The sequence below is a fragment of the Bos indicus x Bos taurus genome, chromosome 22 (assembly GCF_003369695.1).
Source record: "Bos indicus x Bos taurus breed Angus x Brahman F1 hybrid chromosome 22, Bos_hybrid_MaternalHap_v2.0, whole genome shotgun sequence".
Classification (NCBI taxonomy): Eukaryota; Metazoa; Chordata; class Mammalia; order Artiodactyla; family Bovidae; genus Bos; species Bos indicus x Bos taurus.
In genome coordinates this window covers 23,221,307-23,248,040 of record NC_040097.1, presented here as the reverse complement: position 1 = coordinate 23,248,040, position 26,734 = coordinate 23,221,307, and the positions used below count along the sequence as shown (strand labels likewise).

The following is a 26,734-nucleotide window of genomic DNA, read 5'->3' as shown; positions in this document are numbered from 1 at the left end:
TTTTCACACGTCATCAATCATCGTTCACTCCTGGATAATTTCCAGTGGCAGACAAATGTGCCCTAATACTATCCAAAATAAATAACATGAAACAAAATAAAACAAACTTTCCCTTTTCTGCCTTTATCTATGTCTCCATCCTGCTATTAACTTATTCTTCCATTCTCTTTAAAGCAAAACCATCTGAAGACCTGCGCACCCTTGCCCTCTCAACTCCTCCAGCTCTGGTCATCTAACCCCACAGGCATGTGGCTCCCCGACTCTCCTGACTAGGGGCACTAACCTCCACACTGCCCCAGCCAGAGATCAATTCCCTGGCCTGCCTTTACTTCGCAACAGCAGGGGACCCAGGCCATCACTCCTCACTTACCTGTTTCTTCTCTGGAAGCCTACACACTTCACATTCACCTGGCTTCCCTCCCAGCCTCACTGGAGATTCCTCACCACTCCTGCTGACTCCTCCTTACCCTCACATCCCCTTATTGAGGGCTGAGCCGCTGGCCTTCTTCTGTACTTTACTGACCCTCGAACCCAAGAGAACTCGCCTGTCGCCCAGCTCTCCCTGTCCTCTGCACAATGATGACAAATTCACCCAGCGGCTTCAGCCCAGGCTGCTCCTCCAGCTCTGGGATGTATACTCAACTTTTGCACGGATGCCCACGACCTCACACATTGTGGCCAAAACCAGCTCCTGACCCTGAATCTCCCCATTTTTCACCGTTCCTCCGCTCATTAGATGGTACCACGCAGCTGCTCACATCTCAGATCCCCATCTTCATTTCCCTCCCTCACCCACTTTTGATTCTTCACTAAATCATCAACTCCACCTCCAAAACAAGTCCGTAAGAGGACAACCTTTCTGCCTTGCCAGCACCATCACCAGGATCTAAGCCCCTATCACCTCTCACCTAGTTGACTGGTCCCTACACCCTTCCCCCAATCCACTCACCAACCAACCAGATCCACCCATTACCCGGATGAAGCTACTGCCCCGCCCCCCAGTAGTCTCTCACTAAAGTTCAGATAAATTCAAATTTCTGAACTTGGCCTCTGTGTTCTGGCCTTTGTTAGCCTCTTTTCCCTCCACTGTGCTCCATGCTCATCTCAGAGAGGCCACATACCCGCTTTTTCTTGCTCCTCCTTCCAGATAACTCAGTGCCTACTTGCTTCTCACCATTCCCACCTCAGCTCCAATGTTAAAGCTCAGAGAAGCTGTTCCTGATCATGTTAGCCTGAACCCCCTCCTCCGCCATCAACTCACTAGCCTACTTTATTGATGTAACAGCACTCAATCTTCTTGTGAAACATCTGTGTATTGACTGGGTCTCACTTCACTCAAGGTTAGGGGCTGTTTCTGATGTGTGTCACTCTACCCCAATACCCAGGAGAGAACCTACCACTTAGCAGGTTAATTCTATCACCACTTGCTAAGCAACCGCCTGCCAGTCAGGACTGTGCCTTCACTCCACCGAGCTATACCCTCGGACTCTAACCCCATTAAGAAGCACAGAGAACGTGCCTGTCAAATGTCTGAGGGATAAAGCAAATGAACGAAGGCAAAACAGCCAGAGGAGTCTCAAGGCAGGAATCACTGCTGGACAAGATATCCTGAGGCCTGCCCACTCTGACAGGAATTGGGACGACTAGGCTGGCAAAGAGGAGCCCTGCCTGTTACCAAGAGCCCTAAGCAGTTACATGGATGTCCTTGATCAGGTATGAATTGTCCCAAGTCCAAATCCTGTAACTGAAGATTTAAAAATTGGCCTAGAATGAGATTACAGAGAATGATGGCTTTCACATTTCATACTATCATTAGTATGGAAAAAAAATAGTAAAATTATTAGTAAAATCTGTACAATGAATATGTATCAACTTCAATAATACTCCCCTCCTCCATTAAAATGTATCTGCAGATACAGTTTCCAAAGAGAATAAGGTGATTTATATGGAGAACTGCTTCAAATTTAAATGGAAATTTCCAAGCATTGAAAAGGCAATTTTAAAATTCCTTCATCAGACAGAAAACCCCATGACTACCACTAAGCAAACACAAAATCTTAAAAGTAGCAGCCTCAGTTATCTCTGACCCATTTCCCAACCTAGGAGGGCTTTATTCTGGTGGCTGTAACTCACCTTTCTTGCCTACCTTTCTTGCAGAAAGAACTCTGCAAAGCATTCCAAGAAGAGACAGCAACTACGGGCTTCCAGGAAAGAAGCAAGCACGGTTTTATACAACAGAACAAAGTCAAACCCCACACCGGGCTTCTCTCCACAAGTCCAAAAAGAGACGACTAACAGCAGAAATAAGCAATGTCAGTGTCCACTTCTCATTTTCACTCACATTCATGAAAGCTGGGAGCTGGGGTTCACTTGCTACGCTCACGCTGTTGTCCTGAGCACTCTGAGGTTTCTTCTCATGCCTACAGACTGCCTGCAAATGAAAACCTGGCATTTTGCTTCCTGCTGCTCTCCTGAGAGTCCTGGCTAACCACTTGATTTGAGGCATGCTCCCAACACTGCGCTTTCATGATTGATAAAATTAACAACACTAGCAAGTAATGCTTATTGAACAGTTACTCTGCCAGATAACATACAAAAGGCTGAAACGCTATTACATCATTTCATCTTCCCAGTCACTATAAAGTGCTGCTACGATTCCCATTTCACAGGTAGGTCAACTGAGGCTGAGCAAAGCTATGAAAGTTTTTCTCAAGTGACTCCTCTAGTGGAGCTGAGATTTGAACCCAGGTTGGTTTAACTCTCGACTGGAGTTCTCAGTATAGCCTCTACTTAAAGCTACCATTTGCAAGTTTACCACATGGAATCCTATTTTCTCCATAACACCTTCTAATAACAGCACACAGAAGCAGGGCTACAAGAGAGACATTTTGGGAAGCTAATTTAAAGCAGTGATTATCAAATATCAAAATACACAGCGATCTTCAAAAAGTCCACAAGGAAACGTGAAAAAGAAAGAAAATGCAATGAGTTTTTCCTAAACCTAAATTTTCTTCAAATTTAAAGAACTGTCCTTTATTCCAGAACAACAGCCCTCACGCTTTTATGATGGTAAGAATTATATATATTAAAATGTCTAATTTTATATATTCTAAAATGCTAGCAACCCTTTGTTTGAGCCCCAATATATTTTAGAAACTTTCTGGTTTGATATATAAAAGCCTGGGACCACTGGTTAAAAGCATTCCTTTTTTCTAATTGCATTACTGGAATTCAGGACTATAGAAGACATCAGTATCACCTGGGATGGGAATATTTTGTATGTTTAAGATTACGACTCTAACTGATAATGAACTATTACTTTCTCCCTGCCATAAATTTATATATAAGAGAAAAAGCATTTCATGTTAGCAGGGTCTTTATTACAAAGAGGAACAAGAACATTTAATCTAGTTTTGTTTTGAATGCCTGAAATGCAAAAATCATTCTTCAGCTCATTTATATGATCCCTGCTGTACACGATGAATATAAATGTAATCCTCTGCCTTCCTCTCAAAAGTACAGTAACCCCAACTGTTAAGTCTACTAACGGGCTTCTTTTTCTTCTTAGAACTTCAATCAAAAATATTTTAATAATCAGATGGGTACATTTATTAGAAATACCATCATAAACTGTGAATATCAATGTGACTAAAAGCAATCTTGCACTGAAATGCTAAACAGTAAAATTTCACTTCTCCTTTTTTTAAAGGATTTTTAAAAAATGGTACAAATCCCAGATGATTGTGTATGCTATCTGCTGCAACTTTAGCTTTTACCTAATCTTTTTTTAAATCCAATTATTTCTAATGCAAACTGTGCATACTTTCCCTCCCCCTCAAAGAAAAGATTTTTAAAAAGAACTGCTAAACACAACATAGAGAGTGCTGTAAAACACACCAAAGCAAGGGCTCTTGATAGCTTTACTTACCAAAAAAAAAAAAGGTCTCCCCCTTTGAGATAAAAGTCAGTATTTCTAGCCAAAGATAAGGAAAACAAAGGTCACAGCAGCCTGTGCTGTGGATGTACATCCTGGAATGGGCTCAGCACAGCAACCCTTTGCGATTCCATGGGCTGTAGCTTACCAGGCTCCTCTGTCCATGGAATTTTTCAGGCAAGAGTACTGGAGTGGGTTGCCATTTCCTTCTCCAGGGGATCTTTCCAACAACACAGCAGAGGGTTAAGCAGGTGAGCTTTGTAGTTAGACATATGTGAGTCCCAAGGTCTCTTGCATGTTTTGGGGTCTTGGTGAAGTATTTCACTTCCCTGGGCCTCAGTTTCCTCATCTGTGAAATGGGGATAATGGTAATACCTGCATCACTGAACAGATGTAAAAAATACATAAGGTAAAACCTGTACTGGCACTGAGTAAAAGTTCTCACTGAACTTGAATTGCCACCATACATGTAGGAACATTGTCAGATGTGGATAGGAGGAAGCAACATGCTGTTATAAGGGAAACACCTGATCACATAACAAATAGGTCATACTCAATAATGAGGCATAAATTTCCTATGCTTCCCTCCTGAGATCAGAGTTCACAAGAACTAATCAAAACTTTAAAAGGAGTACATTCAGCTTGGAGGCCGCATCCTATATAGGAAACATGCATGGTTTCCTTTACTGTGAAGTCTTCTGGGTTGAGGAACTCAACATGGACTGTGCCAGGTGTGACACTTCTCAGCAAGCACAAAATCAAAGCTGTGAGATGGATGGATGTGGGATGCCCTCCTCATTAATCAAAATGTAGATGTGTTTCCTGGTAAATCTGCCTTATGAGCCAAGTTCCAAGGCTTCTCACGGGGCTTCAGCTGCCCAAAGTCAACTCAAGGGCAGAAATTGTCAAGAATCTGTGCCAGGTCCCTTTTTGAAAATCCCATGAAAGTTCCAGATCCCTTCTCCCAAGGATGTATATACAATCCAGGAGCTTAACAGAAGCCAGGCCCCATCCTCACACCCAAAGCTCTGCAAAGCTGAATCAGTACCAGCTCTGTTGACGTCCTATATTTGCACTGCCCAGACACAGGTCTATGCCTAGAACAGTGGCAGCGAGTGACAAAAGTGACACAAATAGGAGCCTTCTCACACAAAACCTTACACCTTCACGTGTATCTTTCTTTCTGCCTCAACGTATTTCTTCAGTGTTGAAATAACTTTTGGGTGAATGGTGTTTTTGCCTTTTTTTTTTTTTTTTTTTTACTACTTTTAAGATTTTCCCCCTCAAAACAGAATGTTCAAGGAGTAATGGAATCACATTCTGCAGAAAAGGTTTCCCTTCATTAACCAAGAAACCCATTAGAACAAGGATGGCAAACTTTTTCTGTAAAGAGCCAGAGGGTTAATTTTGGCCTTGGTGGGCTATATGGCCGCAGTCACACCTCCTCAACTCCACAGGTCACTGCATAGAGAAAAAAGCTGCACAGAAAAAAATTAAGTGCATGAACGGCTGTGGCTATGTTCCAGTGAAACTTTACTCATGGACTCTGACATCTGAATTTCACATATTTTCCCACAAACCAGGAACTAAACATCTCCTTTTTACAGTTTTTGTGTCAACCACTCAACAATATAAAAAGCATTCTCAGAGGCTTCCCTTGTGGCTCAGTAATAAAGAATTCACGTGCCAGCGCAGGAGACACAGGTTCCCTGATCCAGGAAGATCCCACATGCCACGGAGCACCTAAGCCTGTGTGCCACATTTATTGAGCCTACACTCTAGAGCCTGGGAGCTGCAGCTACTGACACCTGCATGCCTTAGAGCCCATGCTCCACAGCAGGAGATACCATCGTACCGAGTAGCCCACATTACCGCAACTAGAGTAGCCTCCACTCGACACAACTAGAGAAAAGCCTGCACAGCAACGAAGACCCAGCAGAGCAAAAATAAATATAAGTAACAAAACTTCTTTAAAAAGAAAAAAAAAAAAAAAAAGCATTCTTAGCTAGGCCGCGATCTGCAGTGACGTAGCTAAGGAGCCATGCTCAGGTCAGGGGAAAGACTGCTTCTTTAGGAGTGTCTCTAGGTCTACCCAGGCCCTCTCACTCCTGGGTTAGTGCAGACTTCATAGGCAGAGAGTTACAAGCAGGAACTGTGAGCAAGGACACTGCCTCCTGGAGCCACAGTGCTCATTCACGGAGCGTCAAGTGTGGGCGTTCCAACGCCACCATCCGCCCTCCTTGAATGTGTGTGAGTGCAATTTGGAGGCAGTGAACCCAGATCACACTGATTCCTGTCTGAGGCTTACTTTGGGTCTTAACTTAAGGTGTCAGCAGACTGCAAGCCCTGCTGCCTGCAGAACCCTTACAGGCTCATGGAAGCGTGCTTTGCCTCAAAAGAAGACACGGAGTGCAGGAAGGCTCCATTTTGCCAGGAGACAAAGTCCATGCAAGCATTAAAAAGAAAACCAAAAGAAATATGGTGTCTGAGACATGTTTCAGTGTGGGGAGTGTGGCAGAGATGAAACAAGATTGGGCAGGGACTCATGAGCTGTGGGAAAGACATCAGGAGGCTCATTAAAATACTATCTTTACTTCTGTGTATTTGAAATTGTGCATCAGAAAAGTTGGGGCGGGGCAGGGGGTGGACATTAAGAGAAATCCTAGAGAAAAACAGAGATGCTCTTTATTTCAGAGAGGCTTTATGTCCATAATACAGTTATTTTAATAGCCCTTCCCACCAATACCTGTTTGTTTTCAGTTAGCTGACTATGAACAATTTTTACCCCCGGGAAAGAAAAGGTGGTACGTTGACTCAATCTGTTGTTGATTAAGGCTACCTACCTTCCTAGTTTCTCTTTTTCCTTTGGTACCTAGCTCCCTGCAGGTGTCAACCAACCCCTCTTCCATCTTGACCTAGGCTCAATTAGGTCCCTGTTATTTTGACAGGGAGGTCACCTGTCATCAACTGTGGATATCACTCGAGGTCACCCTCCTACTCACTCGCCTAAATATCAGTGATAAAAAAGGTGGTGTCTTGCCTGCACTCTTTCTGGAAAAGTGCTAAACTCAGGTCAGAGACACAGGAAATGCTCAGCAACAGTCCCTGGCCAGAAAGCACATCCCCCCACAGAATAGGTACCTGTTTTTAAGTCACAACACAATGGAAAGTTGGTCACTTGAACTCTTCAATCTTCCTAGTAGCCCAGTTCATTTATTTTGGGGGCAAATCTTCACTGAACACAAGCAATGTGCAAGAGCTAAATATTTCTTGGTCAATAACAACCCTGTCCTCTAGCAGCGTGCACTCTAATAAAAGAGCCATCACATACCACACATCTTCATATGGTGACAGGAAGAGAGTTTAGACCAAGGAAAAATACGGGGCACTTTGACAGTGCACAAGAGGAGGGCTTAAGAAAAGTTAGGAATGACTTTCCAAAGAAAACATCCTATTTTCACTGTCGACTCCTACAATGTTTTATTTGTGATTTGCTGTCAAGTGAAGGCATGTCATGTTTTTACACTTAAGGACTTAGGTACCAAGCTTAGGTACCAATATGAAAACCTTAATCAGTTACTCATACCAATTAATTCCATCTAAACATAATTAATGTTATTTATACAATTTCAAAAATCACGTGTAAGAAAAAGATAATTTTCTGCGTTTAGTCTTTTGAAAGTTAAAAATGTATTATCCATCTTTTCCCAGTAAAACCAACTGTGCCATAAAATTACATATTACAGAACAAAACAAGCAAGGCAATAAAAATTTGATGATATAAATGAAAAACAGGCTGATCTCTGAAAGATAAGGGATATTTTATCCTAACATTTATCTAACTGTGCTAAAAGGAAAACAGGGGGATGATATAGTTGCTAAACCACAGATAATCTCAGTTCCACCTAAGTCAAAGGTTCCAATCTCTCCGACAGCATTAACTCTTGGGCAGTCTTATCATGAAGGAATTAGACAAAATAAAGTACAAGAGCAAAAAGAGAGGAAAAGAAAAAAAAAAGAGATTCTAACTTAGAAATTTTGAAGGTAAAGATAAGCGAACAATCCTTGAGAACCCAAGAAAAGCTGGGGACACCTGCCCTCATAAGTGGACATAACATACTATTTTGCATACAATTTCAGGACAACCATAATCCCCTGAAGCCAATTCAAGCCCCAGGTTAAAAATTTCTGACCTAGATAAATACCAAATTAGGAGATCAGGCCTAAGATTATCAGCAGTTGAAAGGGTTGAAAAGAAGTAATGCGTATAGAGTCATTTTCCATTATCTAATTTAATTTCAACCCTTACAACCTCCATGGGAAGTAGGTATTATCATCTCCTTTGACAAAGAGGAATTTAGATTCTGAAAGGTAAAATGCAACGTTTACCAACTTCAAACCTAGGTTTCTAACTCTTAGGTGCACAATCATAAACTGGAGAATTCAAAAAGTCTGGTCAATATTCCTAAATATCTTCCAAGACAAGGAGTTTCTGACTTAGTGCTTCATTCATAGTATCAATTTACCTACATATTTCTTTTCAATTTAACTTTGTTGACAAGAAGAATTAGTAAGAATTTAACTCCAAAACACTTTTTCCTTGGTTGGAGATAATCTCAATCAAAGACAAAGGATAAGTGTCTGATAATTTTAAAATGTATTTTCATGCTTAAACAGCCTGACATGAACTATTTGTTAGAAAAACAAAGGCCCACTGTCTAAAGTGCTGGACATCCTTATACTTATCCCAGAAAATCCACAAAGTCACATATGAATCAAGAACTGACTGAATTAGAAATTTCAGTCTCTACTTAAAACTGGGAGGCAGAAATTCAGCCATCCTGGCTGCTTTAGCATCTTCTGAATAGTTAGAGAAGCTTAGGGGAAAAAATGGTATCGCTAACAGCCACTAATAATTTGATAGGTCAGAAGCACAGAAAACCAAATTTATGATCCCTTTGTGCCTCAAGACAGGAATTAAGAGGTCCTAGATCTTTTTTGGTAAAATACACCAATGACTATGCCCAAAGGGAAAATAATAAATACAGCAAAAAGTGGGTCTAGACAACTACATTAGGTTGGGTCTCTATCCAGACCAAGTAGTGCAATGAAATACAAACATACTTATTCAACCTCTATAGGGGAATTACCAATAATTAGCACCCTGTTTTCACACAGATTTAGAAACTCTTTATGGGAAATATATCCACACCCAGAGAAGAAAAACTAAGAACAGGAGCAGGTCAGGTCATCTAAAGCTCTACTCCAACTGCTTCCAAGGAGAGTTACCACCTAGTGATTTTAAATTTTTTAAGCCCAGGCAGGCTGCCAATTCAACACTAAAACCGGACTAACAACTGATTTTTCCTATTGCAACATCGCCAGCAAGTCCTGTGCTTTCCCTCTCTTTCCTTTGCTCTCAAACAGCAATTCTCCTTTGCAAAATCAACTAATTTGCTCTCTAATCTGTTACAATTGGAAGCTCTCAGAAAGTTGCCACTGGTATTACTCTTCCTCCTAGTGCCAAGAGCCAACAAAAAGCTAGTTCAAAAAAACCAAAACTGTGAACATGAAAACAAGACAGGTACTAAAAACAAGAAGTGTGGAGACAGAGTAACAATGGGCCAACTCTGGACTTTAAAATGTTTCACTTGCCAAAGCTGTACCTATTCTTGGGCCCTTGACAATAACAATGCCAAAATAAATGGCCACACTGAGAAATAAAGTTCTGCTGGGAATATAAACTCAATATTTTGGATACCAAACCTCACTCAAGTCCTTGTCTATACTACTATTGAAGGAACAGCTTGAACTCAGTCTAGAGATGACTGGACTCCTTTAGACTTTCTGACCACCATGTGCCCAGGACCGACACAGGCCTTAGAGACAGCAAAGGGGACTATTTAAAGAAAAAGAAAACCTGAAGTAAAAGTCTGACAGTTCCTAGATATCTTTCATTTAGAGATACACGTTTAGTTACAGTTATTTCCTTCTACCAAACAGTTTTTATTAAAAACTGACCAATAATTAGACTCTGATTTCACTACCTAAGCGCACCAAAAGCTTTTTTCACCAGATAAAATTCTGTGACCCCTCCACCCCCGCTGATTTTGACACTTTCATAAAAATACAAAAAAGAAAAAAAATCCGATCAACAGCTCCTTGGTTGTGATGATCCTTTTGATGAACCTTTGTAACATAAATCCTATGGAAATAGGCTGTACAGGTAAAGTGCTGTCTTTTTTAAAATTCATTTTTATTGCTGGCAGACAATTACAGGTGGCAAGGTGTCCTTTCCAGACCCCCTAAGCCGTTCGTGGAGACGCTTTTGGAAGCTGAATTCCTCCCTCCACTCCTCGCGTTTCTCCATAAGGGGTCAGACCTGAAGAGATTTGGGTTAAACTCACTACTGGTCCCCGAGTGCATCACTGAGCAATGCGCTTAAACTGCACCCAGCCAGGCCTCCACTGAAGGGCTCCCGATGCTCCCGGATATACGAAGCCCCCGGAAACCGGATTTTCCAAACGCTCCATCCTCCCCTTTCTTCTTTATCAGACAGCATCCTCGCGTGGGAGGAGCGGAGTGGTTCAGGTGGGCTCAAGCTACCGCCCTGGCCAGCCGGCCAGGATACTTTCCCTGGACTTGTACAAACTCCATCAGAGGGCTGGACTCACCTTCGCGACAGAGCCCCATGACTTCGCGGTTTTTCCCAAACTCCTTGAAACTTTCGTCCAATTCCGTCCCTAGGAGATACACACAGGAGGAGGGGAGAGGCAGGTCAGTTGCGGAGAGTGTGACGCACGCTCACGCACGCACGGAATAGGTGCGGGCACCTCCGCGTTCCCCAACCCGGCCGATAGCATCTCTGACCCCCGAGGGGGCGGGCCACGGGACGGGGGAGGGGAGACGGGTCTGAAGATGGGGGAATGGGGGCTGCGCGGGGAAGAGGAGGGCGTGGACACTCACCGTCCTTCCCAGGAAGTTTGGAAGCTTCGACCCACAGATTCCACGACTGTCCCAGCATCGCTTCGGGACTCGGCAGGGGCCGGCGTTCCCCGACGGTCGCCATTGCGGCGGCGGCCGAGGTGGAGGCGGCGCCAGGGCCACCGTCCTCCGGCCGTAGGCGCCGCGGCGGCGGCGGCTGCCGCTGGGGCTGCGGAGGCTGCTGCTGCTGCTGCCGGGCGGCCGCGGCCGCTGCTCCGCCCGCCGCCGCCGCCGCTCGGCGCGGCTCCCCCCTGACGTCATCCGCGGCCCGCTCCGACATTCTTTCCGCTCCTACAATGTAACAAAAAAAGGGGGAAAAGAGTCGCGCGGGGGCTGCTTTTAAGGAGGCGCCGGGGAGTTCCGGCGGCGTGCGCGGCCCGCGGGCCGGGTGGGGCGCGCTGACAGCGCCCCCGGCCGCCCAGACCCCCAGCTCTCCTCCTCCAACCACCCCCATCCCCCGCCTTGGGCGCAAAGTCCGCGGCGCGGGCTCGCTTTCGCTTTCGACTCCAGTGCCCCTCGGGGGAGGGGACGAGAGCCGGCGGGCCGCCACCGCGGCGTAGGGTCCCCAGCCAGCCTCCGCCGCGGAGACCCGGCGCGGAGGCCGGCGCCCAGAGCTGCCCCCACCTCAGCCCCGCGCCTCGCCGCGGCGGCCCACGGCGGGGAGGCCCGAGACGCACCCCCGGCCCCCAGGCTGCCCACCCTGAGGCCGCTCGCATCCCTGGGCCGGGCCCGGCGGCCCCGCTCCTTCCTTCCGTCCGCGCGTCCGTCCGAGCGGCGGCGCCCGGCCGGCTCCCTTAAGCGGAGGCGCCTCCCGCCGCCTCCTCCCCCTTGCCGGTCCCTCCCTCTCAGCTCGCTCGGGCGAAGTTTGCACGTCAAGCCCCCGGAGTGGAGCCAGGGCGAAGTCGGAAACGCAGCCACCTATGGAGGAACCAGCCGGCCGGCCGGCCCCGGGGCACCAGCGGGCGGCGTAGCTGTCGGGCCTTCCCGCCCGGGTCCGATCCGGAGAGCAGGGGCGGGTTCAAGGAGCTCTTCGCTCTCAGCTCGCGAGCGGCCGCGCGGCTGTCAAAAGCATGAATGGGAAGCCGCCGCTGAGCGGACGCCTAGCGCGGAGGAAACCACTGGCAGGCGAGAAAATGCAGCCCAGGTGCTGTCCCAGGTGTCGGCCCGAAGCCCACCACGGGAGATCAGCGCGTGCTCCCGGGTTACTTGAGCTCGTTCAGCAAAGAGGAGACCATGAAACCAGTGTAAGATGCAGTGGAGGAGAGAGAGACCGAGGCGAATCCGTTTACATGTTTTAGAGACACGACTCCAAATTTCTGTATTTCCCTTTCCAATGCTCCTGGAAGTGATTCATTCACTACCACCCCCATCCCCTCCTCACCACCCCACCACCCCCAAGTCTAATTAGTTTTAATTCAAGCTGTTGGTCTCTCCCTCCCTCTTTATAATTTCTTTGCCTGGGCAGGGCGAGAAGCTAGGGCTTAGGTGAATGTACAGCATTCCTAGAAAATACTGTTTTCTGTTAGATATTGTTCACTCAAGCACTGGCCCACAAAACTTAGCACCCTTCCGCAATACACATATTGCGCGTAAAGCTTTTGCTCAAGTGATGGGTAAAGATGGTAAAATAAAGGGCTATTTAATGAACTAAAAGCACCTGAAGTACTTGAAACAGTAGCAGACCACATCAAGCGCTTTTAATTAAGTGTTCTTAGCATTACTGTTCCTTCAAACTGATGTGAAAAATCTGCAGCCTGAGACAGAAACAATGATTTTAATCAGCATGTTTCACATAGCAGTAATATCCGCACTCCTGAGGCACGCGTGTCATAGCTGCTTAGAGAGGCTTTCTTTAGATGGGGAAAAAGCAGGCTTATTCATTTTTTAAAATTATTGTTCATGTTTTTTTTCTTAATCTGGATCATCTGATGTTACAGAGGTGGCCAATTTATCTGTAAAAGAAACAAAGTTCAACCCTCAGAAATATAAAGATATTTAAAGAAGAGTAAAAAATAATGAAACGTTATTGCATCCTAAACTTAACCCAGGGCTCCTGCGGAAAGTGCTTATTTTAGGTTCAAAATTTAAGGGCTTTAGTGGAAAAAAAATTTTTAATTACATATGTATGTGAATTTATTTTTTAAATGTTTAGAAATAAGTCTAAATTTTTTCCTGGATGACATGCAAACAAAAGTTCCCAAAAGTGAAGTTATGGATGCTTCCTGTCCTTATCTAAGAAGCAGAGGAAAAAAAAAAAAAAGAATAACCAAAAATAGTAGAAATGATTGGTAGGATAAAAAATCATTTCTAAAGTTTTAATTTCCAACAGAAGAAGATCAGTGAGAAAAACTGCGTAGGTAAAACATAATTTCCTTAGTAGTTCAGTACCTAACTTGTAACAAAGGCCCTCAATCTTCATGTCACCAATGTAGACCTTCAGTTTTTCATTCATCCAAATGACTGAAAAATCTGTAGAATTACAGAAATACATTTAAAAAACACCTAACTTAATGATTTTATGCGACTAAAGCACACAATTTATGGATTATTTTGTATTTTGCAATATTCTACATTTAAGAAAAACAAAAATTTGAATTTTATGGCATTTGGAGATGCCATTAAAAAGAAAAGCTTAGGGCCACCCAGGTATGTAGGTTCCAAAGAGAGTTTGCCTATTGAGTTCAGCCCTTCTGATCTCTGAGAGTACAGGATGAAAATAAAAATAAGGGGAAGAGTGAAGGACAGCCCTGCTTCAAGATACTGCTCGCTTTCCCCCTTTTTACATGTGAAAATACTTCAAGATTCACTAATATGACTTCAAGGTAATGAGGGTCAATATGGCAATTTGTAATACTTCAACTTCCTTCCTTATTCCAGTTTCATACCTCCCCCTCTTTTTGACTGGTTCAATAAAGAAAACACAACAGGGCTTAAAATAAAAAAATACTAAATATCCTCTTAGCATTATGATAGTTATTAAGAGAAATGGTTACTAATAGCAGCTATCAATTATTGGGTACCTACTAGGTGCCAAGCATTGTTGGAGGTTTGCATTATCTCTATTAATATTCACAACTGTGTAAGGCAGGAGTTGTATTACTGTTTACAGATGAGGAAAATGAGGGAGGGCTCTGGAGCCAGTCCCTATGAATTTTTTCTGAGTTCATATAGTGGCTCTTCACTTACAAACTATGTAATGTAAGCCAGTCGCCTAACTTACTTGGACCATCAGTTTCCTAACCTGTAAAACAGAGATAAAGCCAGGTTCCTTCTGAGCACTGCATGAAAAGATACATGGAAAGCACAAAAAAAGACAAAACAAATACTATAAACAGGTATCTTATATCACATTGAGCAATTCAGATAAATTCTTATCTGAGAACTGCATTACCAAGTTGAAGATGTGAGCACCAAGAGAATGACAGGCAATTTCTAGCCATCTCTCTTTCCCTGCAGCCAGTGCCTTTTACCAGATCCTCTTCACCCATGAAAAGTCCTAACTCCTTCTAGAACACGCAGTTTCTGATATCCAGAGTTGGTTTGGGTTTCCCAATAGTTTGAATGAGTAACCAACAAAAGCCAAAAGTGCTAGCTGAGAAAAGTACAGTGTTCTGAAACTCAAATTTAGGCAACATTTAACAAGTGTTCTTATATCAAAGACACTCCCTATAACCAAGATTACAACAGAAATTCAAAAACTTGGTTTGATAATAAGGATGACCTGATGACTTCTTACCTAAACACCCCTCTTCTGCACCCAAAAAAATATGTAAAACCATAAGCAGTACAATTTACATTCATTTATTATTATTTCCATATAACAGTGTTCCTTGTATGCTATCAATCAGTTCTACCAGTATACTTCTGATGCTCTTTTCAGTTCTGAAGATCTTCAGTATCTGTCTGCACAGATAAATGATAGGTTTTATAAGGTTTGAGTAATGAAGATTCAACTCATCAAACAGGTTCTGCTTACCTACCACGTATCAGGCGCTCTGTTAGGCACCGGGTTGAACACAACACAGTAATTTCACTGAGGACATGAGAAGTAGGAGAAGTTTTTTTAATTCATCAAAATGCTCTTATGGAAAAAGCTGTCACCACCAATTAGACTGTATGTGGCTTAAGAACTAGGCCGTCAGAAGTGAAATGCTGCCAAGTTTTGAGCATTTCATCCCTTCCAGGGATGTATTTAAAAGGTGGCCTTACTTCACCATCCAAATTTAGGGACGTTCCCAGTAGGTGCCAAGGGTAACAAGGTCTCTCTTTACAAAAACGATTCTCTGCACAGCAGATTCACTTGTAAAATGCTTTGTTCAAAGGCCAAAGGCATCACTAAATGCAAAACGAAACAACAGAACAATCTTTAAATCCAGTTTAACGTAAAATGGCTGAAACTGTCTACAACTTTTCTAAGATGCAAGACCCCACATGACCAATCTTTTTGTTTGGAAAGAACCACTAGTCCCAATACAACATTTTAATAAACCTGAAAACTAGCAACTACAGTATATTTATGTGTGCAAATTACAGGGTTGATAACAGAGATTCTCCATCATCAACCCCAAAGGACTGCAATCATTTGAGTAACAAGAAACTCGGAACTACTGAATTAGGAATGTGTTGCCATGGGTTTCTTTCCTCCTAAAATTGGCTGTGCCTTTGTTTACAGCCTTTCTCCCTTCTCTGACCACCTTTCTTTCCTTTTTTCTTCTCCAAACAGAGCCAGGGCTCTCTTCTGCATAAGGGGTATGTCCAGGCCAGGCCTCTCCTTAACTGTGCTCCCTCTAATGAAATACCTTCTGGCCTGCTATGGATACATGAGTATTCCAGTAGGGGGAGAACAGTGGAAAAAATTGAATTCATCAGCTCAGTGGCTGGAACTGCTGAAAATCAAGTGCAAAATTAGGAATAATAAAGAGAGTTGAAAAAGTGGAGACTTAAAGATGAAGGTAATTATCTTTTTAAAGACGTAACCTTGGCTTCTCCAGCGGTCTAGTGATTGGAAATCTGCCTCTCAACGCAGGTGACACTGGTTCCATCCCTGGTCTGTGAAGATCCCACATGCTGCAGAATACCTAAGCCTACGCCCCACAATTACAGAACCCATGCTCTCGAGCCACAACTGCTGAAGCCCATGTGCCCTACAGCCCAGGCTCCACAACAAGGGAGTAGCCCCAGCTCGTCACAACTAGAGAAAGCCTGCCCGCAGCAACAAAACTCAGCACAGCCAAAAATAACCAACTCAAAATTATATATAAAAGACTTAACCTGTATGTGTAGTCATTCTATAGACTATGTCATTTGCCCCAAAGTGCAAAGCTTTAAATTTTTGGTCTGTTTTCTTAATCATACGAGTGTAGCTCGTACAAGTTCTCCCAAAGAATCATTCATCAATAATAGTAAACTGCTTTGAAAGAGAGAAAATTTAACAATACACATAGAGAAGGTATTAACACATAACTTTAAACTGAATAACACCCAAATGTTTCTAGGAATTTGATACTAGCCTGTAATTTTAAATGATTCACAAATTTCATTTAAAATCTTTATTTAGAGCCTTGAGGTTAAAGAGTTCTTTTAAAAATAGAGGAAAAGGATTAAGTTATAGAAATGGAATGGAAAAACTGGACTAATGTTTAGCTATAAAAAGAGGCTGACTGTATAGTCATAGTCCTAGCACACTGCCTCAGATGCAATAAAATGCAAAGAGTAAACCCACTGTTAAAAATAATTCCCCATGTCACCTTTGTACCAATCAGCTGTCACTGAAGACGGTCAACTATCACCATCTTTTGGGCCCAGCAGTTAAGAGGATGTGTTCTACAGCCAATACGCCCAAGCTGAATCCCAGCTCTACCACTTATTTGCTGTATAACCCTGGGGAAAGTTGAACTTCTCTTGGCCTGTTTCCTCATTTATAAAATGATGTAAAACAAGAGCATCTACTTTATGAGGAGTATTAAGAAAGTTATCAGTACAAAAGTACCCTACCCTACAGGCTTCCCAGATGGCACAGAGGTAAAGAATCTGCCTGCCAATGCTAAAGACATGAGTTGGATCCTGAAGAAGGAAATGGCAACCCACTCCAGTATTCTTGCCTAGAAAATTCCAAGGACAGAGGAACCTGGCAGCTGCAATCCATAGGGTCGCAAAGAGTCAGACACGACTGAGCACACATACACCACACCCTACTCTACAGCTATTATTGCTAGCACCTCGTCTGTCACATAGAAAGCCCCAATTCTACTCTAGCCATGCTATGCTGTCATCATTCTTGCAGGGTAAAGCATGGCGTCAGTTATGTCAGTCTTTGCTTCAACACTTTCAGGGGCTCAGCACCGATTCCTCAACTCATAACCACTCCTTTCATAGCACTTCAGGTCCTTCACAGTTGGCCCCAGGCCCAGCTCTGCCACATCTACAGGGTTCCCTCTTGCAGGTACCCTACAGTCTGGCCAAAATGACCAAATCATAGTATTGAGTATGCTCCCCCTCCACATCCCAGCTCTCAAGTCTTTGTTCACATGGATCACACCATCTATAAAACTACTCTCCTTTGGCTAAAATCCTATAGTCACATCCCCCCTTCACGTTCTGTTTCCTTAACAAAATCTTTCCTGATCTCTCACACTAAGCTCACAGGATCTCATACACCTCTAAATCTAAACTGGACCTCCTGGACCGAGGTTAAGGGTAGTATATGTCCTGAAATCATGGTGGCAATGAAATATATGTTTAGTCTCCCATGGATTAACAGTTTGCATTCCCAACATAAGAGTGTCATTTGGAACATGGAAACCACCTCCTCACAAACTGTAAGATGTATGGTGGCCAGGTCCCCAAGCTGGTCAGCAAAATGCCTTAGGGCTGAACTCTAGGACTAACTGAAAGTGTAATAGCACAAGGAGGAAGGAATAACACAGCTCTTTTCTCCCTTTCTCTGCAGCAAAGTTCCAGCCCTAAGCAAAGACATAGATCCAGCAAACAGAACTCCCCTAACTGCCACACCCTTCGTGTACATGGATTCAGGAACCCATCTGGGTTCCCCAAAGACAGACTGTTCCACAAAGGTCCTTTGTGGAACCTTTCCACCTCTAACATAAAACCTTCTTTTCCTTGGTAGAGAGAGAGAGCATGCAGATTTAACTACATTTCACTAACATGTGAATGAATGGCTGCAAATGAATACAGGTCCCTATCTTCAATCCCCAACCCACACAAATATTTTCTTATACAAAGGGAGAGACCTGAACCCAAATGACTCTCTAGATTTCATGGTCCCTAAACCCTTTTTCCCAGAAAGACACAATTACTTCATTCTCATGGCAACTTTGATTTTAAATGGCACCATCTATGACTTAAGGCAAAGTTTCAACCTTTTATTTTAACCAGTTTTATGCTTCTGACCAGCATAATATCTGCAGGACACATAGACCTTGATCCTGCTCTCCACTTTCTATTGCATCCTCCTCTCCACCCAACTGCTCAAAGTGAAGGAACCTCAGGAGCAGAAAAGGTAAACCAGAACAAAACCACCACTGGTGAGACTCGACTTTGCCGCTTTCCAGAGCTTCTTGTCTTCACTCCAGAGAACAGGTATTTTCACAGAACATTTTTCCCCATCGGTTTCTGGGGAAAGGGGCAGCGCAGCTGCAGTCACAAGTGGATGGTTAGAAGGCTGCAATCCAACTTACTAAGTATTTCTTACAAAACAAGGCCAAATAGATAAACTGGACTTCATTGAAATCATGAAACTTTTGTGCTTCAAAGGACACCTTGAAGGAACTGAAAAGAACCCAGAGAATGGAGAAAATTTTTGTAAATCCTTTACCTGATAAGGGACTTGTATGTAGAATGTATAAAGAACTCTTACATCTAAAACTAAAAAGGACAAATAATCCAATTTTCACAATTCAAAAAGTTCTCAATAGACATTTCTCCACACAAGATAATACAAATGACCAATAAGCACGTAAAAAGATGCTCAACATCTTTTGTCGTAAGATAAATACAAACGAAAGTTATAATGAGATATCACACCACACCCTCTAGGATAGCCACTAAGGAAATAAAAACAAACAAAACAGCAAATGACAAGTGTTGGTGAGGATGTGGAGGAATCAACGTAGATTGTGGATGGGAAAGTAAAACGGTGCAGCCCCTGTGGAAAACAGTTTGACAGTCCTTTAAAAGGTTAAACGAAGGATTACAATATGATCCAGCAATTCCACTTCTAGATGTTCACTCAAAGAACTGAAAGCAGGGACTCAAAGAGATACCTGTACACCAACGTTCATAAGGGCATTTTTCACAAAGCCAAAAGGTGGAAGCAACCAGGTGTCCACCAACTGCAGAATGCCTAAATACAATGCGGTATAGCCACACAATAGAGTATTATTCACTCATTAAAAGGAATGAGATACTGATAAATGCTGCAATACAGATAAACCTCAAAAACATGCAAAGTAAAAGAAGCCAGACACAAAAAGTCACATATTGCATGATTTCATTCATGTGAAATATCCAAAACAGGTAAATCCACAGAAACAAAGCAGATGAGGGGCTTCCAGGATCTGGTTAGAGAGAAGAGAGAAGGATGGAAAGTGACTGCTTTATGCAAACAATGTCTCCTTTGGGACTGATGAACTAATTTTAGACCTATATAGAGGTGCTGTCTGTGCAACACTGTCAATGTATTAAAAATGATTCAAATGGTAAATCTGCAGCATTTAAATTACATCTCAATAAAGCTATTTTTTAAAGCCAACCTTAAAATTTGGAAAATTTCACACAAAATTTCAGATTGACTTCTCTTGAAAAATCTCTATGATCTCATACCATTGACCACAAGGTCCTCATAACAAGATGGAGTTGAACAAGTTGGAGCTGAGGCTGGTCTTGGAGCCCGTTTCTGCCACTGACAATCCATTGACCTGTTACCAAAATGTAATAGGACACATTTTGTCTGTGCCTCAGTTAACTTCTCTGCAAAAGGAGGATCAAACCATATCTACATCATCAGGTTGTTACAAGGAGTTAGCAAATTAATATGGTTAGAAGAATGCCTGGCAAATACTAAGAGCTCATCGTGTTGGTCACTTTTACATTTTATGACACTGCATTTTCTTTGTAATAAGAGGTAAATGGCATTTGCTTTTCATTTTTTTGTTGTTGTCTTTACAAATGGAGGTCTAGCATGTAATATAGCAATCCAAAAGAAAGAAGTAGAAAGACAGCCAAGATATAAATATTTTTAAGGGATATACAAAATACTATGCATAATATGTGCCACTTTTGTGAAAATAAATATAACAACAACAAATCTATGTATAGAAAACAGTAGATAACTCTAGACTTACAGGTAGTAGAGAGGGAAGGAATGTAATTAAAGGGGCTTTTTATTGGGGTTTATATAATGTTTACATTTTTCCCAGCTTTACTGAAATATAATTGACACAAAGGATTATGTATGTTTAAGGTGTACAATGTGAAGATTTGAGATACTTGAGAAAGATCCACAGATATGGATACATAGAGCTTCACTGAGGGTGCCAGTGGTAAAGAATTCACCTGCCTGCCAAAGTAGGAGACACAGAAACGCAGGTTCTATCCCTGGGTTGGGAAGATCCCTTGGAGTAGGAGGTAGCCCCCGACTCCAGTGTCCTTGCCTGGGAAATGACGTGGGCAGAGGAGCCTGGCGGGCTACAGTCTAGGGGGCCACAAAGAGTTGGACACAACAGTGACTAAGCATGCACACATATATCTCCAAACAATTACCACAATCAAGGTTAGCTGACATATCAGTCGCCTCACATAGTTACCTAATATTTTTTAATAGCAAACATTCATAATCAGGAACTATAATAAGAATGCTTTTTTTAAAGATTAGGAAATTCTAAATTAATTTTGTTTAAGACTTCCATGACAGTATCATAAAATTCCATGAGGTGAGCAGAAATATCCTAGACTGATAAAGCCAGGGACTGCTTGCTTTACTTTGCAACCCAGAGGCTGCAATTCCCAAAGCATCAACCTTGCTTCAGTTTCTTTCTTAAGAACTTGTGGAGCAGACCCTGCTGGGTTTTACAGCTGCCAACAGAAGAGAATCTAAACTGCTGGCCTGGCAGTCAACAACTTTCACTATCTGACTCAACATCCTTTTTTTTTTCTTCTAGCTTTATCATCTGTCACACCCCCTTACAAAGACTCCACTCTAGCTAGACAAGATGTAAAACACATATCCTTCAAATACTTTTCCACATGCCATCTTTTAAAAAAATTGAGGTAATATTCACATAACATAAAATTCACCATTTTAACCATTTTAAATGTACAACTTAGTGACACTGAGTGCACTCACAATGTGATGCAATCATACTCACAGCCTTGTCTAGAACATGTCATCACCCTGAAAGGAAACCCTGTACCCATTAAGCGGTCACTCCCCCTCTCCCATCCCTCCCCCAGCCCCTAGAAACCGCATGTTTTCTTTCTCAATAGATATGCCTATTTTGGATATTTCACAATGTTGAAACAATGCGGTATGTGACCTCTTGTGTCTGACTTCTTTCAGTTAGCATACAGTTCAAGGTTCACCCAGGTTGGAGCACATATCTGTAACTTCTTCTACTTTATGGCTGAATAAAATTTCACTGTGTGTGGATATATCATCATTTACTGATACATTCATCAGTTGACGGACGTTCGGGTTCTTTCCACCTTTTTACTTCTGTGACTAGTTGCACGCCATTATTTTTTCCCTTTGTTCAGCTTCATGTGATAATCAAAATCAAGTTTTCATGTCAGGTTCAAATCCACTCTAACTTTTCCCAAGCTAGCCTTGTCCCGAAGTCCTCACCTTTCTCTTACTTCCTTTATCACTTCTATACCCAAAGCAGCAAGTGTCAGCACATGGCAGAATCCCACAGACTTATTTAGGCTGACTCAAATTCTTTTCTTACATTGCTGACTTTGAAAACAATCAAAAAAATTCATTAAGGTTAGGTTTTCCATTTTCTTAACATTTTGATGGGTCTGGGTTATTTCAGTAACCACAGTTGTAACTGCTCTCACTGTTTTTACCCTTGCTCTCTATACCCTAACTGAATACATAGAGTGGCCAGAGTGGTTTTATTAAAATAGAAGGCAGATCACTGTATTAACTTATTATATTTGCTACCTGTTATCTGTTCCAGTGGCACAATGGCAGGGGCTTGTGTTCCTTTTATTTACTAATTAATACTCAGTGCCCAGAAGAGCACTGCATGTAAGCAGGCACTCCATTAATACTTGCTGAATGGATTTTGGGGCCTACAGTCAGCTGGTACTGAAAAGGTAAGCCCTTTGAGACTGGTCATGAATCTAATAGTTTCTCATAGTTTTACCTGGTACATTTCATTCCTCCACACATCTGACCCCTGCAGACTCGAGTCCGATACTTCTTTAACCCCTTGTCATTGGCTTCCTGGTGCCCTATTGTATGTACCACTCTGATGGCAGAAAGCAAGAAGGAGCTAAAGAGCCTTTTAATGAGGGTCAAAGAGGAGAGTGAAAAAGCTTGAAACTCAATATTACAAATAAGGTCATGGCATCTAGTCCCATCACCTCATGGCAAACAGAAGGGGAAAAAGTGGAAGCAGTGAGATTTTATTTTCTTGGGCTCCAAAACCACTGCAGACAGTGACTGCGGCCAAAAACTAAAACACACTTGCTCCTTGGAAGAAAAGCTATGACAAACCTAGACTGAATTAAAAAGCAGAGACATTACTTTGCCAACACAGTTCAGTATAGAGAGTTGGGCCATAAAGAAGGTTGAGCACCAAAGAATTAATGCTTTTCAATTGTGGTGCTGGAGAACACTCTTGAGAGTCCCTTGGACTGCAAGAAGATCAAACAAGTCAACCCTAAAGGAAATCAACCCTGAATATTCATTGGAAAAGCTGATGCTAAAGCTAAAGCTCCAATACTTTGGCCACCAAATGCAAAGAGTTGATTCATTAGAAAAGACCCTGATGCTGAGAAAGACTGAAGGCAAAAGGAGAAGAGCACGGCAGAGAATGAGATGGTTGGATGGCATCACCAACTCAATGGACACGAATTTGAGAAAACTCCGGGAGATAGTGGAGGACAGAGGAGCCTGGCGTGCTGCAGTCCATGGGGTTGCAAAGAGTCAGACATGACTTAGCAACTGAACAGTAACAATCCTATTGTATTTTATTCTTCATCAGAATAGTAGTCTGTGAAAATCACCTCCTATTGCTCTCTTTTCCTCCTCAGGGACAATCCTGCACACAGTAGAAGCTCAATAAACAATTATGGACTAACGAGCTCCTTTAGCATTTCTGTCAGATATGTTTTCTCTCTACTTTCTCCTCTCACCTCCTCATATCCCACCCCTGCCAGCTGCTGATCACCATCTAGGGAAGTCCTGCTTCTCTCTTCTCTGGCACTTTTCAGACATTCCACAGAGAATAACATCCTCGGTGATGACTGTGATGATCACTGAAAGATACCTCTGCACTACTGGCCTTTCAGCTTTGGGCCGGAAAAATTTTAAGGGCCTGTTTTGAAGGTTGAGACTGCATAGCTATCCAGTCTTATGTTCTTCTAAACACCTTAACAGAACTACCACATCCTTCTAGAAGCTCCCGTTTCTGCTTCGCCATGGTCAAGACACATGTTCATGTTGTCCACAGTGGTTCTATCTTTGCTACAGATGCCTATAACCTGATGGAAGCACTGCAATTTGTCATCTAAATATGTAAGCTGATCAGTTTCAGATGCTGAAACTCCTTTGGTCTTTCCTGTTTGGATTCTTTTCAGGTTTATTCTTCAATGACTCATCTTAAACTGCATCTTAACTTGGAAGCCCCCTCATTTCTTTTAAGAGTAGATGGGAGCATAGATCTTTTATTATTTTTTTTTAATAATAAAAATTCCTCCGGCAATTTTTCTCCTTTTTCACATTATTTGAAACTTACCACCTTCCTCCCCAGATAGTTAGAGGAAAATCACAATCGTGTAGTGAGAAACTCAATCAACGGTGGCTGCTATCTCTGTGAAGATCTGGGACTGCTCACGAGCAGAGAGCTTTCTGGCAGGCTGGGCAAAGGCCCTGGGCCCAGGAAGTGCGCCTGAAGTCCTCCTGCCTATTTTACAATTTCCTTAAACTCTCCCCTGCCCTGGGCAGCTGGGTCTACATTGCTTGTAGAGAGAAGAAAACAGGAGTTTGGCAAAGTGAAACAGGACAAAATACAAGAGCACATCTTTAGACAGCTTCACAGGAAAAGGTGGCTATAGATGGGGGTGGGGGGGGTGTGGATTTCCTATCTCCAAAGTATTCCAAAAATTTCACTGAATTTGGGGGAGGGAGGGTTATTTTGAAGATTTTAATCTGACAAACATCTAAAAATACTGTACTCTAAAATTCACTATCATTTCACATTAATATGATCATATTTGGGGTTATGCTTAAAATTGAAGATCTTACTCAGATACCTTAAATTTTAAAAATTACCATCCTTTGGTAGAACTAAAACTCTTATAATCAGACGCACTGCAGTATTCAGCCCTGCTATGGTGAGTTTCAGTGAACTCCGGGAGTTGGTGATGGACAGGGAGGCCTGGCGTGCTGCAAATCATGGGGTCACAGAGTCTGACACGACTGAGCGATTGATCTGATCTGATGGTGAAAGAGCAAGTTACCTTTTCTTTGGAGGGCTGGCCAAAAATCTTGATCAATTTACTAGTGGATCTTCATCTGCTGTGATTGTAGCAGCTCTTTCTTCTTAATTTTGTTCAGACCTACAAAAAAAAAAAAGAAAGAAAACAGGCAAAGCGATGAAACAAAGGATAAAATGAATCAGAAATCTAGTCTCATTAGCTGCCAGTGTCCCCACATTATGATATGTGCTTTAAAATGTCAAAGTGTTAAAATGCGAGGCACTGTACCAGTTTTACAACAAACTCAATTCAATTTTTTTTTACAAAGAATTTAATTGGCTATATTTACACAATAAACTAAGAACAAATGACTACTCAATATGTACATAGAGTCAGCCTCCTGGGGCTTAAAATCATTGTGTGTAATTTGCCACTAATGAGTTTTCACTTAATTTTTAAAATGGCTATTCAGGAAGCCTGCTCCTATGAAACCTGTCAGAATCACAGATTTAAACACACACACACACAACATACTGAGTGAGAATATTATTTGGAGAGCTCTCTCTGTCCTTTATCATTCAGCAGTTTATAAAAGCAATTTATAATAGTACGGACAGGAAACAAGAGCTCAGTTAAACCATCTTTCTAAAAAGCACACACACACACACAAACCCACTCCCTTATCTATGTATTTTTGTACTTGCATACATGCACATTTAAAGTAGAATGTGGGTACTATTCAAATTAATTTGGGAGCGCGGGGGGTGGGGGGGCATTGAGGTACAGAATCAAGGGACCGGAGATTAACAAGCCAGAGTTAGAAATTAAGCTGGTGTCAAGACTGACAGGCAGCAGGAGAGAAGGAACAGCAAATATGGGCAACGACACAACTACGGCACAGGTGCTGCTCAAGTATAAAGCACAAGGCAGGCTGCTTTCATATGAAAAATTCACGAGCAAATACACTTCTCTTCCTATAATCCTCACTGGCTATTCATCAAGGTCGGGAGGCAGGAATACTGCTTTCCTCAACTCATATTTATTATCATACATTCGAAGATGGCAAGCCAAATATTTCTAAGGTTTGAGGTGCTAATAAAGCTTCTGCAAAACTCAGTGGCTGAAATTCTATGCCATGTTTGAACATTTATTCGTAATTACCTTTATTGGCTTTTAAGTTGCTCCTGGATCATATCCCTCCCCTCTCCCTTTTTAAACTGTTTTATTCACTCACAGAATATTATTCAGCAATGTAATCATTCCTACAATCTTTATAAGCCAGCTGTTTCTCAGATTTCTAATTGCATCCCAGTCTCATACCTTTTAAAAATTTTTCTCTGATTTCTATTTTAGTGTTTCTTTTCTGTCCTATTTCCAATAAAAGCCACTATCCTGTTTAACATGTGTGTCCTGAGCCAAAATTCATTTCTTTGCATCCTAAACAGCTATGCCAAATTTTACAGCTATGCCAAATCACTCCAAGGGAACCTACAAATTCCCAGGACAGAAGCAGCCACTAGCCACCTCCCCAATGGTTATTCCCTCAAGGTAGGCTGGAGACGCAGACAGAATAACAGTGGCATCGTATGTGCTTGACCTTACTTCTCCAGGTCAAGCTAGCTTTCAATTTTCCATCAGGATACTTCATCTAGATCTCCAAGTATTCAAGGAAGTCATCAGATCTTGAGTGCTGTAAAATCTCCCCCAAGATAGTGTTTGCCTTTAAAAGAATTCACCATTTACTAGCCTGAATACTGTAAAAATGCTTTAAGAGAAACCCTATTCTTGGAGAAAAAATGGTAGTGGCAGCTACTAAAAATAAGCATTTAAAAATAGTAACTTTTCTCAGAATAGGGGTCAGAAATCTTTCTTCAATAGGAAAAAAGAAAAAAAAAAACTATCACGTTTGTATATGTTCTTTCACTTTATCTTCACAATAACACTGTGTTCAAGAGAGCTGTTATTATGATCTCCATTTTACTACTGAGGAAACAAACGGAGAGGTCATAATTTGCTCAAGATTACCCAGCAAATAAATGGTTTGAAACTGGAACCAGAACGGAGGCCTTTGGTGCTATTTAGTTCCCTTTTCAGTACACCAAACTGTCTAAACAGCCGCTTTATTTTGTTTTGCAAAGAGAAAGAGAGATA

The 26,734-nt window shown here is 42.3% G+C and overlaps 1 protein-coding gene across 3 annotated transcripts in view; it reads right to left on the bottom strand.

Annotated features, from left to right (window-relative positions):
* The window catches only part of ATXN7 (ataxin 7), a 134,070-nt gene that overhangs the window by 80,403 nt on the left and 26,933 nt on the right, over positions 1-26,734 (bottom strand). Inside the window, exons 2-4 of one of the 3 annotated variants that reach the window (XM_027523259.1) lie at positions 24,626-24,724; positions 10,901-11,209; positions 10,609-10,677 (exon numbers count right to left, since the gene is read on the bottom strand). In XM_027523259.1, the coding sequence (XP_027379060.1) occupies positions 10,609-10,677; positions 10,901-11,198 (367 nt within the window). In that variant the 5' untranslated portion in view covers positions 11,199-11,209; positions 24,626-24,724. Of the gene's footprint in view, positions 1-10,608; positions 10,678-10,900; positions 11,210-11,617; positions 12,198-24,625; positions 24,725-26,734 lie in introns of those variants that run through there. The other 2 variants (XM_027523260.1, XM_027523258.1) reach the window with 2 other exon arrangements.